The following is a 19,383-nucleotide window of genomic DNA, read 5'->3' on the forward strand; positions in this document are numbered from 1 at the left end:
GAAGTCACAAGTTTTTCAGAGCAGATCTCCACTGAGGACACTGAATTATCTTCAGCGGACATCTCTGTGAATGCAAACACAACAGCAGGTACCGTGTCCCATTTCTTCTATAGTAACAGTGGTGGAAGAAATATTCAAATCTCTTACCTGAACATACTCCATTACAAGGAACGGTCCTGCACATAAAATCGTACTTCAGTAAAATAACATTGTAACAAGTATCTGCTGCAAAATGTAAAGTAACATAATGAAAGCACACTAATTCAGCATAAGTAAACCTAATTTTAACTTCTTTATATACTGTTTGTAAGATAATCTATAACATTACATCATATTCTAAAAGTGATCATATAGTTCGTATGTAAAACCTTGATCCTTGGTATAGAATAGCATATGAATACTTAAGGAGTCAAGTACAAGTTCCTGAGGATACACAGTGCTTGAGAAAATCTGTTTAGTTACTTTCCACTACAGCTATTACCGAGCAAAGTAGATTTCCTAATATTTGTTCATTTTTATGTCTGGTGCAGACGTCTCTGTTGAATCCAACTTGCATAATAACCTGAAAGGTGGTGTGACCAGGGTGGTGTCCACCTGTAGCCCGAGCTATGTCGAGAAAGACCAGCCGAAGCCTCTATGTGCTCTGCTGCCACCCTCGACAGAGGATCGTACAGTCTATGAAATGAGTCAGTCATTCACATCTATAAGCAGGAGTCAAGAGAGCCTCAAAAGCTCAAGCATCCACACTGCAGCAGGTGGAGAGGGTAAGGATACTAACCTGTTGTGTCTCGCTGCTTGATCACTTCTGTCTTTCCCTACCTCTCACCCTCCTCTTTTCTTTTTCTTTCCCATGCGAGACCTCTGTGCTGCAATGCTCTTGGCCTGTCTCTTCTGCCATCCACTGGACTGTGTATTGGCCACGATGAGAGGGTGCAACCAGTGCGTCTGGTGGCTGTGCTCGTCTCTGTGCGGTTGCGAGCCCACCGCCCTGCAACCTCTCCTGGACATCACCCATCGCTGCGACCTCTGCGGGTGTCTGGGTGTTAGCTGTTTGTGTGACTGTCCCGTCTGCGACATCTGTCTCCAGGCTACAGAGTGTCTGGATCTTGCCATGGAAATCTCTCAAATGCTCTACCACTAACGCCTTCCGCTAGCAAACAACCACATTCAGACATGAACCAATACGAATCATTTATTTGTTAAAATCCTCTGAAAGCCAACTTGTAGGGACAAGAAACAAATGTTACATGTATGGTTAACAGTCCATGTTAGCACTCAAATAATGTCGGGGTAAGACATGGTAAATATTGAGGAGAGGGATTAAATATGAGTGGAAAAAGCTGACCCTAGGTACTTAATCTAATGGGACTAGGAAGAACGCAATTAGCATAATGGAACTATGGAGTAGAGCTGCTTTTAGCTCAAATACAAAGTTCCTCATAGTTCTGAATGAACAGGAGAGGGCATCAATTAATCACCAACTAATCAATGCTCTTGAGTACAATGGTTTTGGATCATCTGTTTTCCTGTTACCACAAAGAATAGTTTAAAATTTAAGTGTATCAATGTGTTGAAAAAAAAAAATACAGTACATCAGTGTTACCAAAAAAAAAAGTAAAAGAAAAAACAACTACACATATGTAGGGTACTTTCTCAAACATGTTCATTAACTGTACATAAAGTTGCGTTAAGCATCTGACAAATTAAATGCCTTTCTAAAGTTTGTGGCTATTTTATAGAATAATAATTGCATTGCAGGTTTCACACAACAAACAGTTATACCTTATTATTACAGAGGTGAGAACTAGTGGTTGGTTTTAAAGGAGGTCAAAGCCCTCTGAATTCATACTACAGTGAGCAATAATGCATAATTAGATATATCAATTTTGATCATAAAAAAAGCCACAATCTTGGTAAAACATGCTAACCAGTAAAATCACTCAGTGATCACCAAAGTTAATGGAGACAAACAATTACTGACAACACAGATATTAGTAAGGAGAAACTTATCAAACTATTATTCAGGTATCAAAAAAATATGTAATGAACTACAGTACTATTGTAAAAGGATGAAATTGTTCTGCATTTCTCAAACTGTCTTGCATTTCCATTGACTGTGTGAATATATTCAAAAATAAAATGCTGATTTGTAATTTGTAGCTACTCCAGAAGAAGTCCTGCTTTGGCTAACTAGCTGCAGCAGCAAGTGATTTTCCACTGCTCTCAAGGTTCATTACAAATACATGCAACCTGGGCATTAGCTGTCCACTGTGTGTAAAAGGAATAAAAACAGACAAAAGCTCTCATAAAATGCATAGACTGCCATAAAATAAGGTGCAATAAAATTGCTCAAAATAAAATATTCTTATGTACAATATGAAGTAAATATTTCACAATGTGCCAATTCATTTTACAAAGATCCCTTCTGTAGCTGCTGGTGAAACAACCCAACACAGATGAGCATGCAACTGCTATTAACAAACCCTGATTCCAGTCAGTTGAAAAAAACAAAAACAAAAAGCAAAAAACAAAAAATATAACATATATTGTATATTGGCATCTCTTATTAAGTTTGTTATGCCATTATTGTCATGTAAAAGAAACCTCACAGCTTTCTTCCCTATAAATGAGCACATAATAAATTCAAGCAAACTTTATATCCCTCTTATAATCTCTGAAAATCTTAAAATCTATTTAAGAATGTATTATTTCTTAATGCTAACTCCATGCCCCTATTATACAATATTCCATTTTAATAAGATTGCATTTATAGATCTAGACATAATCATGTGACCTGCTCCAAACAGGAACAATAATAGTCAGGTCTGTATGGCAAAAAAATTCAAGAAGAACTTGATGAACTCCTGATGCAACGTTTGTTAGTTTTGATCTTAATGTTAGCTAGTTTTGCTTTTCTAAGTTCAGCTCTACAGTCCTATAAATAGACTCACGTTGTTTAAGGATAGCCTGCACTTCCTGACATTCTTGTCCCTACAGACAGTCTCTGACTGCCGCACAGGGCTCATCACAAGTCCTCCATCCATTTCAAGGCTGCTCCTGCGACTGCTGGTTTTAGAGGCACCTGGTGACAGAGGAGAGAAGAGCGGGTCTCCCACCCTCTCTGGAGACAGGGTGCACCCGTCATCCATAAGAATGTCTCCCAAGCCCACGTCAGGGTACAGCGCCGAGGCAGATGGTGTCGTCTAGCTCGGTAAAGCTCAGGCTGCCCAGGTCCAGAGGGCTGCTGATGGTGACTCCCGCAGGAGAGTCTGAGGAGGGTGGGGACAAGAAGGAGGCTGGTAAAGGCTGTCCAATGGCTCCCAGACTGAGAAGGTTCTGCGAGGCGGCTCCTCCTACACCAGGAGGTAGAGACTGGCCGCTCTGTGGGACTGGGTGCTGCTGGAGCAGGGAGGGGTCTGAGCTCAGACTAGATGAGATGCTGGTGGAATTGGAGAGGCCGTGGAGCCGTGCCTGCATTTCCAGCTCCTGTAAAGAACAGCAGCATAATTACATTCAGACACAATGTCCTGGAAACACTGATAGTGTTATTATTCTGCCTTTTGCATGTGAAGTTACTTCCTACAATAAATAATATCTTTTTTAAAAAAAAGTACATTTTAGTTTTGTCACCTAAATAAGATTAAAGCTTCACAACTCAAATGAGAGATAACCAAGTCAAAGTTGTATCTTTACAGCCTTTGGCCCAGCCACTAATACAAAGCTTGACAAGTGTATTCACACAGTACACTGTGAAGTTTTCTTGCAAACAAATGTGGTTTTGATTCATTTTTTTAAATCTACATTTTAAAGAATGAACAAATAGTTTCCATCAGCTAACAACCTTCTTCTATTGCTCGTTTACTGGCACACAGCTGGTTTACGGTACTGTGATTAACCGTCCATATGTGGGATCACATGAATGTCATGGACATGGCCAGACACTGAGGTAAACCTCTGTTTAACTTCAGGACATCAGGACATGAAGATCATTAGTCTGATCTGCAGGCCTAGATGTCATTAGATAAATATTTCCAGCTTAAGTAAAAAATATTCTAAAAACATTTATTAGGAAATATTCTGGGATCAAAATATGGGAAATCTGCACAGGGGCGGGTTTAGCTACATGCTAACTTTAGCTATAAGGATGGCACGTGGTGTGCTGGTTAGCACTGTTGCCCCACAGCATGATGATTCCAGGTTTGAAACCCAGTTTTTCTGTGTAGAGTTTGCAATGCTCTCTGAGTACCCCTCCCACAGTCCAAAGACATGCAGGTTAGGTTAACTGGTGATTCTAAACTGCCCCATAGCTTGTGAATTTGAGGGTGAATAGTTGTTTGTCTCTATATATATCAGCCCTGGCTAATTGTCCAGTGTGTACCCCGCCTCTCGCCCAGTGTCAGCTGGGATTGGTTTGGTTGGCCTGTACAGATAATGGATGGATGTTTTACAGACTCACACCACTGTAGCATGCAGTGATGCCTGTGTTCATGTGAATCCTTGAATTTCAATTCAGAAACCCACTCTTCAAAACATTATTTTACAGCACCACTAGTGGTCAAAGACTCCGCTCCATTAGCTCTGACACCTTGTCATGCAATACAAAGACGTTGTGTTTCAACTCTTGGACATGCTGCCTACTAACACAGCTAATCAACACACACTCACCTGGATGCGTAACATCAGACTATGGTTTGCTTGCTCCAGCTTTTTCTGTCGCATCTCGATGTCCTTGGCTCTCTGCTGCTCCTTCTGTAACTTCCTGATGTAGTCTACAGACGCTTTCAGAATGGTGCCTTTATTCCAACGCATCTCACTGGCACCATTGTCATATCAGTAAATGTTGCAGAGTCAGTAAAGAACAGAAAAACAACAGACACAGAAAACAAGATTACATTTAATATGTTTCAGTATTGAAATCAAAACATTATAACTTTATCCATAGTAGGTTATTCAGCGGAAGAATATCCTGACACTTACGGGTCATTTGACTTGGGTATTAGAGTACCCAGCTCCTTTATACGGTCATTGATATTGAATCTCCGCCTCCTCTCAACTGAAGTCAAGTAGGAATGAGCAGGCAAAAAGGGAAAGCAATCACACATAAGTTTACCAACCAACAAACACTTGACACTTAAGCAGGCATTATTTGGTGAGCATAGACATGAGTGGACAAAGAAATAGAATGGGTATTCCTTATGTTTAAACAGACAAAAAGAACATGAAATCAGGTTTGCACTGCATGACACACATGCTCTAACTGCATTCCTGCTGTCATTGCATTCAGATTCAAAAAAGAAGTGCAAGTGTTCAAAATGGTATTAAATAAAGCTTGACTTACTGAGGTTATGGTTGTCTTTCTTCTGCCTTTCTTTCAATAGTGCTTTGGCATCTGCATCTGAAAGACAAATTCATAGTGTTTCGTACCATGAAATGTTGTCAAACTCTAAAAAAAATTAAAAGAAAGTTCTCCTCAACATTGAAAAAATAAGATACATGTTTGTAAAAGTATGTTACTGTACCAGTAATTTCCCTTTTAATTTTTGGAAGATCAGCAGGGCAGGAGTTGCTGACTGTGAGAGTAGGTGCTGCCATACCAGGGCTATGGTATACATCCAACAGATTTCCTGGGAGCTAAAGGAATATACAACATGTTCAAATATACAGTGGTAACTTATAAATGGTCCGCTTACTGCCATAAACCTAAAAGCACGTAAGTGAAAAGGATGTCTTCCCCATTCCTACGTAAATGTTCAGAGCAACCAGTTCCTCTAGTTCAAAGAATCAAAGCTGGTTTTAGAGGCATCAAAAAGTTGCACAATGTAGCTGTGCCACAACAAAAAGGCAGGCGTTTTAATTGTGTTTTAAAACTAATATGATAATATAGTAATATATAATGAATGCTGTTTAAGGATAAAGCACAAAATCCAACCATTTACATCAAATTCTCACATATTATAGCTGAGCAACTATACCTGGCACTATTTCAAAAAATCACAAAAGGCTTTACCTCACTGTGCTTCTTTTTCTTTTCGTCCACCAGCATCACCATAATCCTCATTTTTTGTTTCACAGCAAAAAATTTTTGGCAAGCCCTCTCCCTGTCTGACAAATTTGTTGTTAACCTGGCAGCTTTACAATGCACTTTTTTTATGAGCACAATCCACTTTGTCTGGCTTCTCCCTGTCTTGTATCCCTCTAGCTTCACCCCACCCAGGCAGCACTTCTGTGACGAATAGTAGCTGAGTGCCAAAAGTGTATATTTACTCCCAGGACTTCAGAATTCCACACATAAAAGAGACGTCCATTCACAGAAAAAAAAAACTTTGGGTATAAGAAGTTAGCACAATATAGAGCTGCCTGAAATCCTCAATGTTATTCTGTCATTGCAGAATTACAGAAGAACGATGAACCCTAGAGGGAACTTTAAAAAGGAAGTTTTCAATGGGTCAAATGAATACACTGTTACTGTTACATACCGTGCTAGGCAACTGAAGACCAGAGTCAATCAACGTAATGATGTCGTCATTAAAACTGGACTCAAGACTTATGATGTCGTCGATCACATCATCAATCTAGATAAAGCAGACGAGAGAAAATGCCGGTGGCACAACTAAGTAAGGCCCTGAAGGCAAAATGTGACAAATTAATTAACATTAGATGTATGAATATAGCACTTTGTGACCTTCAACAGTCTTGAAGATTTCATACCAACATTTAAACTAATTTAAACCAAATTAACCCAAAACAACAGCTCTAATTAGGCCTAATTTCAAAGGCAGAGAAGTGTGCAAGAGAAAAGCTGGCATGGTTAAACAGTGGGTGCAGTATTTAACATCTTATTGTGACAACAGGTCAACAAGGGTATGATAACAAAAGGCATGCATCATCACAGTGGGACCTTTGGGCACATCACTGCAAAACAAACAAAAAGTAATTAAGCAAGAAGTGAGCAGAAGACTTAACATTTAGATTCTCAAAAAAAAAAATGTCAGTTTGCAGAAAAGCAACTTTCTGGTTTGGTTGTGTAATCTGCTGCACCAGCAAGCCAAACCCATGCACAAGAACTTAAACCACTAGTATCAAACAGGAATTTCCCTTACTTCCTCCTTGTTGGATCCAATGTTAAGCAGGGCCATAGGACTGTTAGGAGCACTGCTGGTAGTGGGGGCAATTTCAGGGGCAGAACTGGACTGCGGCGCAGGGGACACACCCAGGGTCTGAGTAACTGCTTTGTTGCCCAGAGTGGTGGAGAGGTACTGCTTCACCTGTTGCCTCTGTGCCTGCTGGATGTGGTACTTGGTGGGGTTCTCCAAGTGGGTCTGCACCTGATCATTCAAACAGTTGTTAAGGGCTAATGCGTTGAGACATCACTAAATAAAGAACACAAGTGATGAATTAAAAACAGGACGGCCTTACTTTTAGCACCTCCACAGGCACCTGTGCTGGAGGGGGACGGGCGGCATTTGGGGGAAGTGTGACGGAGATGGCTGGAGTGGAGTCAGAGGCCCGAAGCTGAGAGGCAGAGGCCTGCTGCTGGGCCTCACGTCTCTCCTGCTCCTGGGCTTGTTCTCGCATCAGCTGCTGGCGCAGCAACACACGTGACGACATGGCTGAGGAGAGAGATCCAGATCTAGGGATGGAGCTGGAAAACAAACACAGAACAAGGAAGCATTATAGATACATAATATGAGTATTTCACAGTGTGTAATGTACGTAGGTTATTACAGTATGGTACAGTACAGTATTCAAATGATGGTGCTTTGGAGACCTATTCATATCTTACTTCCACTGCTAGTTTATAGTTTTACTGTGGAAATTCTGCATTTGGTTTGGAGTTATTTAAGGAAATAAGATCTATAGTCTTTAAAGTTTATGATATAATCTGAAACAAATTAAGAAAGTTTTTACATTGTTTGAACATTATATGCAACAACTATAAGTACAGATCTAACATTTCATGATGCTGACCAAGACAAATTGCATTCTGAATGAATGGCAAAATGTAAAATTATACAACTTTAGAATTAACAGTTGAGGTATTAGCAGGTGTTATTTACATTATAGAATAAGATATGAAAGTCAGGGGTCAGTTTATTACAGTTATTTATTTTCTGCATAAACTAAGAAGCTATGGGAAAGTACATAGGAAAGTTAGAAAAGGAACCATTGGCTCAAAAGTGCTGACTCACTTCCAGAGTTACAGTCTCAAAAGCTCTTTATATACCCTTGACAGTTATCTCAATTTCAGACTTCTGAGAGACTGACACAGTCTTAACCTAAAACCTGTCAAATATCAACTGCTCAACATCCTGTACTTTACAGTGGCTCTCCACACCACCTCCTTTACTGATCCTCCAGCAGTCTGACTATCAAACAGGTAAAGTCTGTGAATGATGCGTCCTTTGGTGGGCACTGTGACCAACAATGATTGGTCAAAGTACAGGAGGAGGGATGGTTCATCCTGCCACACTGAATGATGCTCTCTATTTAAAATACAAGGGACATTATGTCTAACAATCCAGATACAGATGACCAGTTTATCTACTCAGGCCAAAGCTGTCCCTGCAGCCCACTGACAAAGTATTCAGATGGATTAGTGGTGAGAAACATAACTGAACAGGATGTCCAGTAAACCGCAAGTTCATTATTCACAATTTAACGATTTATCAAAGTCATAGAACAGTGAAGCTATCCCAGCTAGAGACCATTATTTGAGTAACCCATTATTTCTCTATTTTCCATCAAACAGCATCAAGGAATCTTGCTCAACACCATCAATCAACCTGTAAAAGCCCTCTCCACCTACTGCTGATGCTGCTGATTGTAGAAAACTTTCATACTGTCTTCGTCAATAAAATTGATCTCATCAAGGCTGTCGGCTCTCCTTTTTTCCGGTATGAATTTGCTAAAATCTTGCCTTCCTTCAAAATCTAATGGATACTGTGCTACACGTGAGGTCTTCCAGCCCCCTTGACATCATCCGCTGGTGATATGGGCAAATGGCTCTGTTTGCCATTACTAATAGTGGTCTATCAGACAATTATAAGACAGCTTGTGTTAAACTGCTGTTGAAAACTCCACAGACTTTTGTTTGTGAGCGCCCATCTCAATTTCCAATATTTGCTATCTTCAATGTTTGCACCTCACATCTGCACCCACATTCTGCAGAGTCAGTCTAGAGTCAGACATCCCTAACGGTGCACAGACTAATGTGATACGATGCTACTGGCTGTTAACAGAGTGGTTTGTAGACCACTTTGCATGTCTTGTGGTGTCTGTATAAGCACAGATTTCAGACTGTACACCGCGAACTTCTAGTTACATTCACTCTTTCGGGGTAAAAGGGATTCATGCTCTAACTACCACTCCAAAACAAATGCAGTGATAAAATTAAAAACACGTTGTTAAGAGTTGTGTGTGTATTTGCAGAGTGCGTCTTTGGCTGTCAGTATCCCTTCTTCATGACAGTCGTTGTCTCGTCTGAGAACCACGCTGACAACATACCATAATACGGTTGACTTACTGTATCTCTTGTTAATAACTGGGTGGGTTCGGGGGCAATTTAAGCAGGTATATTTAGTACCAAACCAGCCTACTTTTAGCTGTTTACGTAACCTCTATTTATGGCTAGGTCTAATCTTGCGCCATGAGTTAGCAGAGTTCATTTGACAGCTCAGTGCTGCTAACGGGCCCACACCTACTCCGAGTGTGAACACCCTACTAAAGCTAACTGTACACAATGTACGCTTTACAGTGGCTTCATAGCTGTCTACCAACAGCCACAGGCGGGGAGGTTAGCCATTTTAGTGGAAAACAGTGGTGTTTCAGCAACGCCTAACAACACAGCTACGGTAGAGTAAAAATAGGAAGTTACAGATTAGCTAAATAGCTAGCATCAGTTAGTTTCCCAACCAGCTAATGCTACCTAGCTACATAACATAGAGTAAAGATAAACACATACTGTGGTAATAAATTTGTTTGAAGGAATCACAGTCATAAATTCCCGAAATCCTCCGTTTTCTTTGCCATTTCTTTAAGTCGGTTAACACAGGGTCCTCAACAGTCGCTAGCCACAGCACTGAACAGTCTTGTTTACCTCGGGCCGACGAGCTGAGGTCATCCGACGTCTGTTACCCGGAACTTGTTGACAGTTGTGAGGTTACTGCAGTTTTACAGCGGCCCTCGGGGTGTAGGGTCACTGGAGGAACAGTAATTTAATTCTGTAATATTTGACGCACAAAAAAAGAAAAAGAAAAAATACAATGTCGCTTGGATGTGCTGGAAAATCATTTAAGAGTTAATTTGATCTCATGTTAAAGAGCAATTTAAAAAGGGTTCTTTGGTATGGAGATGTCAAGGGTCCTGCAGGTGCAAACCAATACAGTAATTGGCGCAAACTAAGCAAAAAAACAAAAAAAAACAAAAAAAAAACAAATAAATAAATATAAATTAGGACGTAAAATCATATACTACAATAAAGACAAAACACATATATTGTTTTTTAAATCTTTTATTTCAATGTTACTTAAATCAGCTGTCTGAAAATGAGAAGTCCATTGCAGCGGTCAACGTGTCTGAGAGTTTGGAGGCAATTTTGTCTACAAAAGAAAGAAAGAGAAAAATTGATCAATTTTATCTGCGTGATTAAATATGATCAGTATCAGTCATAGAGAAAACCGCATTACAACAGAAGCCAGTCTGTGTGTGTGATTTTGCATAATCCACATCTCATTCCAGCTTACCAACAATACACTTGAGTGCACAGTTCCAACTATGACCTGGTGAAGCCACCAAGTCCTGAAAGTTCTAAACTATTATTACTATTTTATTTTTTATTTTTTTTCCACTTTTGTGTCTATGAAAACTGAGTAAACTAAATAATACCAGATGAGAATATAATGATTTTAAAGAAACCATAGAGTGAGAGCTGATAAAATAATGTACAATGCTAGACTGGGATGGACATTTATACAAACCAGCTCTTTTCTGTTGCTTTTTCCTTTTCTTGCTGGCAGCCATGAGAGCCTGGCCCTGCTGTAAAGGATCTACATTCAAGATATCCTTCAGATCTGGAGCCCTGGATGCGGCATCATTTGCAGGCAAGTCAGTCTTTGATTTCTGGGATTTTATCTCCACTGTCATGGGTCCAAACTAATATGAGCAGGAAGAATATCAGAAATAAAGAGAGAGTTGAATGAACATAACAGAGTAAATTCAGTAAACACTTAAGCTGTAAAGGCAGCGCTACTTCTCACCTCTGGGTCCTGGTCATCCTCCATAGATTCGGTTTCATTTTTAAATTCTGTGTTTTCCATGGACCCTCTTTCCATTTCCAGGTCAGAGGGAGGTTCATCCTGGCCACCTTGTGTCATCCCGGTGGTTTCCATGCAGAACCCCATTTGGATGTCAGGACAAGAAGACTCTGAAACACAGCAAAAATCAAAACTAACTTTGGGGCAACTACTGCTTCTTGTGGGTGATTTAAAGACACAAAGTAGTCTCAACTGATTAAAGCTCCTACCGTCCTATCTCCCAATGTTAAGTCCACGGTATGTATTATTTTCCAGCTGTTACATTTAAAGAAAATCTTACAAGGACAGACAATATCCAAAGATCAGTTCACATAAAAATTTCTCTTAAATCTTGTAGTGGTTAAGCATGTAGATTATTTCAGTTTAATGTTCTGAGGGCTTCAGATAACAAACTGTAAGACTTATTAAAAGTTTTCACTGGGCTACTTTCTAAAAGAAAATCCCAATAAAAACTGTTGATGGTGATGTCTGTGAATTATCCAGAGAAGCAGGAACATTGTATACCACTAGGGGTATGTTTTTTGTTTTTTGTTTTTTTGTTTATGTGGCCAAGCCCATCCTTTAAATTACCTGCAAGAACCTCCTGGTTTCCTTTCTCCAGCTCCTCCCAGTCAAAAGCTTTACCCATTTCTGCAACAATCTCAGCACTGACATGTGTGGGGAGAGTATGCGTCTCTGGAGGGTGTGTGAAGTAGCTGATCCTTCCCCTAAATAACATAACATATTGAAATTAACACAGTGATAAGAATGCTGATTGAATCATTTTTAAAGGCTCCAAAATCTTAGTTTTTTACCCACCCTGTCCAGTCCATTAATACACTCTTCGCTGCTTTATCAGTATCAGGTAGTCCTCCCTTCCTTAGTTTGCCTTGGCGTCGGGCAAGCAATGCCAAGAACTCCAGAGCTGTGTGAAAGTCTGGGACTCCGTAGTGCTCTATGATCTGTACATACCGACAGAAATACTGTGACACTGCAGTGTGCAAATGACATAGTCAGGCGACATTCAAAACAGCTGAAACAAACATACCTGTGCCTTGTTGCAGCGCCGCAGGATGGCCTCAACAGGTGGAAGTGGATCTACAAGCTGTTCGATTTTTACACAGTTACGAAGAATCATTGCTGCATCAGTCGTTGAAGTTGCCATGACAATGCCGGGGCAATCTAGAAGCTTAATGTGTTTGTCCAAATGCACTTCTTGAAGGCACCTGAAATACATCAGACCCATCAGTAAAACAAGTAGGAAACGAGCTAGGTTTTGCAAGAGAACGTGATCAGCATCTTATTGTAGACTTACTTGGTGACACCAGGAGTGGCTCCAACATTACACGCTCGTGCCCGTTTCAGACTGTTGATCAAACTACTCTTTCCAACGTTAGGAAAACCTACAAAATAGGAGTGGCAAAAAAATGATTTCACCTTTGGCAACTTCACATTATAAACAAGAGCTAGAATTATAACATTGTGGTTGTATGCCTCCACCAACCAACAATTGTTTTTACAGAACATTATGATGATGTCACAGTGAAGTTGACCTTTGACCAGCGTTTGTCCTATTAGATATTTGTATTACGTGTTGTCATTAGCATATGAATTCTGTTAGTTATGGCTAAGGCCTAAAATGTGACCTTGACCTTTGACTACCATGATCAGAAAGACAGACAGATGACCCTAAAACATAATGCTTCTGACCACAGGCTGTCACCAGTGCTGAGCCATAAAAAACAGGTGTATTACTGGATGTGATGCTTACCTACAACACCGACTGTGATGGCTGTCTTAATGTCCAGGTTGCGGCAGTAGTTGCCAAGTAGCTTCATTAAACAGTCTGCGCCAACACAGGCACTGCTACTGAGGAGCTCTGTGGTGGCTTGTGTCACTGGAACATTACTGCGTTTCTGTCCATGGCAGGAGACAGAGGAGGAAAGTAATTTAGTGTAAAATTGTGTTATTCTAAAGTTTTCAGAGTTTGAGATGAGGTTGAGTATTTTTAGATGATCAAAACAGATATGTTTAATTGCATACCAAGTTCTTGGTCTGTTGCTGAGTAGATGCCTTGAAAGCCACAGTAGGAAACTCATTCCGAAGATACTTAATCCATTTCTCCACTATTTCCTTTGACACCAGATCTATAATCAAAGGGGAAAAAAAACATTTAAGTCAAGCTTCAAATATTTGACGCAATGAATAAAGCACTGCTTTGTTGTCTTATCAAATGTACAGTAATATAGACAATTAACTCTATTTTGTTGACTTACCAATTTTATTAAGGACTAAAACTATCTTCTTGTTTGTTCCACTTTGAATGACTGCCTGTTCCACCTGAGGACATCTGCAGCCAAGAGGGTCACGTGCATCCAAAACCTCCAAAATCACATCTGCAGCCTCCACTACCTAAAAAAAAACAAAAACAAACATAATATTCATGTTCAGAGATACAAGAGATAATTCTACACCTAAAAAATTATACGTGCATATGTGTATTCATTAGATATGGGCCTGTTTGTAGCATGTATGGATCAGTGGTATACCTTTTTAAATTCCCTGTAATATGCCTTTCTTGAATTCTCATTTTCAAAATTAACATGCTTCTCCAAACTTTGCATCTCCATCTCCTGCGAACACAAAAAAGAAAACTCAAATCACAACAAAAACAAACTGCATGGTAGGCAGAGAATTTAATCTGAGTCCATTTGCACGACAAAGGATGGCATTTACCCTCTGCTCAAACTCTCTCTGTCGCTGTAGGATGTCATTCTGAAAACTTAGCAAATTCCTCCGCTTCATAAGCTCTCGTTCTCTCGAGAGTTTCTGCTTATCTTGGAGCTCTTGGAGCTAATTAGGAAAGATGTTGAGTGAGAGATTAGTCTACCTCAAAGAAATAGCAACAATGTCACCTCTAACTTGAGTACAGACATGATGTTTAAAGATTTACCCTTTGCTTCCTGATTTCTTCTGGTTTTCTGTGGTCTTTGGCATGCTGCACAGACGACTGCTCTGTGGTCTTTGTCCGCTTTGAGGCATCATTCTTTTGTCCATCTTTAGCCTATAGACAAAAAAAAAACAGCCCGAATGTGATGCAAAATAATTCCTTCAGGAAAAAAAGCATCCCAATGCGACCTGGGAAGCTTGACATCATATTTATCAACACACCGCATAGGTGAGGCTTTGTAAACTACATGACTCAGCAAACAGAAGAAATTATCATGACTGATGTGCATCAGATATGTTTTTGTCCCCATGGTTAGCAGATGTGTCCTCACAAGAATCTTTCCCCAGAGCTTCTCAGCTAGCCTGGAAGTGTGTGAGCTTCGAGAATATGCATGTGCCATACAGTACGTTTGACAGTATGTGTGCTTAGTGCTGTTGACACGGCTGAATGCCAAATGTATACCAAAGTATGTTAGTAACTTAAACCTTAAAGGTACCTCACAGTCCGAGCTCCAACAGTATAGTTAGCCACAGGTAACGTTAGCCGGGCAGCGCTTACCTTAAACTTTCCGAGAAAGCCGAGACGTTTGGCTCGTTTTTGTTCTGTAAAGTGTAAGAAACGACACAGAGAATTTATAAGCACTACACGGTTATTTAAAAAGTGAGCTCATTTAGTCAAAGCCGATAAAATACGTACTGGCTTTAGACATAACTTCAGAGTCCTGTTCCTCTCTGACTTCACGTGTGTGGCAAGAGGCGTGGACATGCGCATGAACTGACGTCACCAACAACATCCGGCTAAATGTCAAAATAAAAGAGCATGGATTTTGGCCACAGCTGATCAGACAACATTGGATAAGTGAAAATTTGACCCGCTGGAGGTGCTAGAGGAAGGGTTGAGGGGTCACCAAGTCATTGGCATACATCATCTGGGGATCATAGATATTTGTATCAAATTTCATGGCAGCCCATTCCATACTGTAGTTGTAAAGATATTTCTCTCAAAACCAAAAATGTCAGCCTCATAATGAAAGTATCTACAGTAGCCCTACAAGAAAGATGTGAGGTTGCACATGTACAGTATATTCACATAGATCTTCTTAGATCATAGATCTTTTCTATTGTATCTATTATTCCTATATTTTCTATCTTTCTAATGTATAGGGATTTATGGAAATGTATGTCTTTGACGTTAGCTACATTCCCTTGCGCTGCCATCAAATTGAAGTTTCCTTTTGTCTCATCTTATCTTATTTTATTTTATCTTATCTTATCTTAATGCGCTGCAGCTTAAGAAAATACATGCAATTAGGCAAAACACAAGCAGTGTGGGAGTTGGCACTGCTGAGAGAAATTCAGCAGATCATTAAGCTTCAAGTGCCTCAGCCGATCATTTTGTTTTGAATAATGACTTCTTGGATTCTAAGTTGCTTAGAGTTAGTTTTTTGAAAGTAAAGACTGAACACCAGTCTTCTCATAAGTAGATTTGGTCTGGCATTTACCATGAACATGAGATATAATTATGAGTCAGAAAAGCTACAGCAGGGTCCAGCTATAGCTGCTAGCCCACCAATCCTCTGTCATGAGACAGGTGTTTTTTTTTTAAATGTATACCATTTTGTGCTGTTACTGAAACAAAAGCCTTCATCGTACAAAAACACTCAAAATAAACCATTTTCAGTTTGCCTTGCTTTTATTTACTTTGTGTGCTTTTTTTGTTTTTTTGTTTTTGCAAGAGAGCTACAATGTTGCTAAAAAAAAAGAGAGAGAGAGAAAAAACAAAACAAAAAAAATTATATACAAGTCATAAATGGTTCTCATTTCTTTTCCGAAAGGTAATACATGCAAGTTTATTCTGGAGACACGGAGGAGACTTCTGTCTTTGATGTGGATACTTCAGAGCCATCATCCACTTGTTTGCCAAAGAGCTGCATGATGCATGTGCGGAACTGATGAAGAGAGAATAAAAAAGTTAAAAATGAAAAACAAACACACTTGAATGGAATGTAAGTCAATAAGTGGTTGTGACAGTTGTGCCCACCTGTCGGTTCATGAAGACATAGATGACTGGGTTGTAGATGGTGGCGCTCTTGGCAAAGTATGCAGGCATGGCAGCAGCCAGAGGATGGAAGGCATATCCAGGATTGGCCGCGGCGAAGCAGGCAAAAAAGGTGTACGGTCCCCAGCAGAAACAATATGCCAGGATCATGACAACCACCATTCTGGATACGTCTTTCTCAGCTTTCTGGGTCGACTCTGATTCCTTCTGCTGCATGGCAACCTGTGATCAACAAATCAACACAGTGTGAGAGCTGGCCAGGCTGTAATCTATTTCAATTAAGAGTATCAAACTCCAGGTAACTTACAGAATGGATAGCCCACCAGACGGCAAGGTAGCACAAGATGATAATAGCCAAGGGGATGAGACAACAAGTAACCATAAGAACAATCATGTAGGACTGGACTCCAGGGTCTTCACTTCCACTGAATACATCAGGTCCACAGGAAGTCTTCAGTCCATGGGGCCAGTACCTGGTGCAAGACAACGTCAATGTCAATCAAAACTCTTTGTTTTTGTATATACTCTATATCAGTAAGATGAAAAACAGCAGGCTACCTGCTCCAGCCAAAGATGGGGGGAGAACACCACACTGCCGACCAGACCCAGGCGAAAATAATTCCAGCTGAAGCCCATTTGGCATCAAACTTGATGTTTCCAAAAGGTTTGCACACAACTATCCATCTCTCCCAGGAGATAATAGTCAAGGACCACAGACCCGTAATGCCTGTGTTGAGAAGAAGTCAAGTCAGTTTTATTTATGTAATCCAGTATTACAAATTTGCCTTAGCAGGCTTTACAATCTGTGCAGCATAAAACACTCTCTGTCCTAAAAACATCAAAGGGAACTCAGGAAAGGGTAACAGGCTGATAACATATGTAAGACCAAGAACACTCTCTTTACAAACTGTTTTGAAACACATTTCCATTAAAGAGAAAAAAACTGGGATCTCTTACCACAGACAGAGACAGTGTAGCCCTCAAAGACGCACATTGGGTGTCCTAAAATGAAGTAACCAAAAAACTGGTTGCATACACTGATGGTGCTGGCAAAAACTGTCTCTCCAAGATCAGCAACTGCAAGATTGACCAAGATCCAGTTCAGTGGGTGACGAAGTTTCTTGAACTTTGCTGTGGCGACCAGGACGAGGCCATTGGTGAAGACTGATGCCACGACCACAAAAAACATCCAGAGAGTTGCAACATTGTAAACCCATCGTGGAGCAATGTGGTAATTGGGACCCTCAAAGGGATCTGGAAAAAAAGTATGGCACAGTTTCACAACTGAGCAATGATTTAATTTGTGAGTCTTTGAAGCAATACACTGCATTGTTTTCTCATAGTTAAAATAAGACTGAATATTTTTGGAATATTGTACACAATGCTGCTCATATACATTTCATCAGTGACCTGCTTCAGTCTAAAACTTTTGTAAACCTTGTGCTTTTGTGCTGGGTAGGTAGTGTACAGTCAACCTGTGTTGGCTCTCGAGTGGTTGCCTATGTTTTTTTTACAAAGCGCCATTGGTTTGGTTTTATCAATTCAACGAGCTGAAAGCACCTGAAAGCTGCAAAGGGTTGGGTGCTCATTCCCAGTGGTACTGTTAGTATTAGCAACCATCTACATAACCTGGAGTCATTGGATTCAGCATTTATGCAAAAATATACAGTCGCTTGACAAAGCTCTAACATCCATCAATTATCGTTCCCATTGATTATTCAAAAAATAAAATAATTATACTGTACCTCGGGTATGGTTGGTGTTTGTGTAAACGAAGGCAGATCCCCTTGTTGTGTCTTCATGGTACCGCCTCGCAGCAAAAGCCTGTTTTCCCCACTCTTCTGCCATTCTGATCTTAGAGGGAGGTCTTCAGCAGTCAGCCTTTCTTGTCACTTGCAGCCTCCTTGGGTGACTGGTGCTACACATCTGACTTTAGCTTTTATACTTTCTTTTAAAGACTTCTGATAGGATTAGGTCACAATCAAATTACAGTCGTGTGGTGCCACTTGGCAGTGATAATCAGCCGCAAAGCAATAAACTAATTTTGAACTGTAAGTAAAACTCAGTAAATTAGGTTAAGACACAAAATAGAATAAGATAAATCTTGTTTGAGAGGTTAGTTAAACCGCAAACTAGCTCCAACACCAGTATAAGTGTTGATCCATCATTTGCCTATGTTTACTACAGCAGTGGCCAAATCTATGGCACTGTAGAATAAGAAATAAAGCAACAGTAAATCAGTTTTTCTCAGAGATATTTTGAGCTCCATCATAGTCATTTAATTTACTAACACTTTTTTTTTTTTACGTATGTGTAAGTTTGGATTAGTTATATAACAAAATGCATCCACTGCATGATATAGAACAGGATCTGGCAGGTATGCAGATGAACCCTGGAAGGCACAAAAAGGACAAGCAAGTCTTAAAGCTTAATTGGAAAAGTGAAAGTGCCACAGATCAGACTGTGATAGTCTCAAGTGATGACGTGAGGGATGTAAGACACCTGTAATTCCTCCAGTAAGAGGGCTCACTGTTGGGGAAGTATGCCTTACGTAAAAAGTACAGCTCTTGTCACTATAGATCCTACCAGACTCATTGGATAAAATGAATATTAAGACTGAGCCTCTTTAGCCTGGGGTTTGACACAGGCTGAAATAATAAAATAATAATATTATGTGTAAACAAGACAGACACCCTTGTGGTCATACAGGAGGAGAGCACAAAGTTTTACAGTCATTTGTCATTTACAGTCACAGTCAAAGCTTCTAACATTAATTTGCTTGAATTAGTCTAAAAGTGTATTATACCTGATAAAAATAGACATGGCATCAGGCAAATTTGAAATAAACTAAATGACAACTACATACTGGGTTTTAGGGTGCTTATTTATTTGTGAGTGAAATTTGAAAAGTAAAGACAATACTAGACATTGCTTTTTGGCAGAGGGGTGCAGTGTGACATCTGTGTCCTTCAAAAGCTGTTTAGGGGATAAGAGGAGCCAGCCTCTATCATCCGAAGAAGCTTGATCAGGAATAGTCTTTGTGGCCAAGAAACCACTTTTTTGGAAGGGGAACAGGGTGAAAAA

General features: G+C 40.0%; 3 protein-coding genes across 3 annotated transcripts; all 3 read right to left on the reverse strand.

Annotated features, from left to right (window-relative positions):
• Positions 1 to 1,174: 1,174 nt before the first annotated feature.
• LOC108885576 (transcription factor E3-like) lies at positions 1,175 to 10,145 on the reverse strand. Its single transcript, XM_051074625.1, is given in 10 exon segments — positions 1,175 to 3,192; positions 3,194 to 3,486; positions 4,666 to 4,813; positions 4,978 to 5,053; positions 5,339 to 5,395; positions 5,520 to 5,631; positions 6,477 to 6,572; positions 7,101 to 7,325; positions 7,417 to 7,642; positions 9,962 to 10,145. Coding segments are annotated over 9 exon segments (1,464 nt in total). The 5' UTR covers positions 7,609 to 7,642; positions 9,962 to 10,145; the 3' UTR covers positions 1,175 to 2,927.
• Positions 10,146 to 10,494: 349 nt separating this feature from the next.
• On the reverse strand, positions 10,495 to 15,036 carry gnl3l (guanine nucleotide binding protein-like 3 (nucleolar)-like). Its single transcript, XM_018679980.2, has 15 exons — positions 14,938 to 15,036; positions 14,800 to 14,843; positions 14,245 to 14,355; positions 14,028 to 14,144; positions 13,841 to 13,924; positions 13,568 to 13,703; positions 13,335 to 13,438; positions 13,063 to 13,207; positions 12,607 to 12,694; positions 12,340 to 12,517; positions 12,111 to 12,253; positions 11,883 to 12,019; positions 11,256 to 11,422; positions 10,977 to 11,151; positions 10,495 to 10,598 (listed from the first exon to the last, which is right to left on the reverse strand). The coding sequence occupies exons 1-15, from the start codon at positions 15,032 to 15,034 to the stop codon at positions 10,531 to 10,533; spliced, it is 1,794 nt and encodes a 597-aa protein (XP_018535496.1). The 5' UTR covers positions 15,035 to 15,036; the 3' UTR covers positions 10,495 to 10,530.
• Positions 15,037 to 16,090: 1,054 nt separating this feature from the next.
• On the reverse strand, positions 16,091 to 19,154 carry LOC108885579 (red-sensitive opsin-like). Its single transcript, XM_018679981.2, has 6 exons — positions 18,045 to 19,154; positions 17,257 to 17,553; positions 16,858 to 17,026; positions 16,607 to 16,772; positions 16,282 to 16,521; positions 16,091 to 16,189 (listed from the first exon to the last, which is right to left on the reverse strand). The coding sequence occupies exons 1-6, from the start codon at positions 18,145 to 18,147 to the stop codon at positions 16,091 to 16,093; spliced, it is 1,074 nt and encodes a 357-aa protein (XP_018535497.1). The 5' UTR covers positions 18,148 to 19,154.
• Positions 19,155 to 19,383: the final 229 nt, after the last annotated feature.

The sequence above is a fragment of the Lates calcarifer genome, linkage group LG12 (genome assembly GCF_001640805.2).
Source record: "Lates calcarifer isolate ASB-BC8 linkage group LG12, TLL_Latcal_v3, whole genome shotgun sequence".
Classification (NCBI taxonomy): domain Eukaryota; kingdom Metazoa; phylum Chordata; class Actinopteri; family Centropomidae; genus Lates; species Lates calcarifer.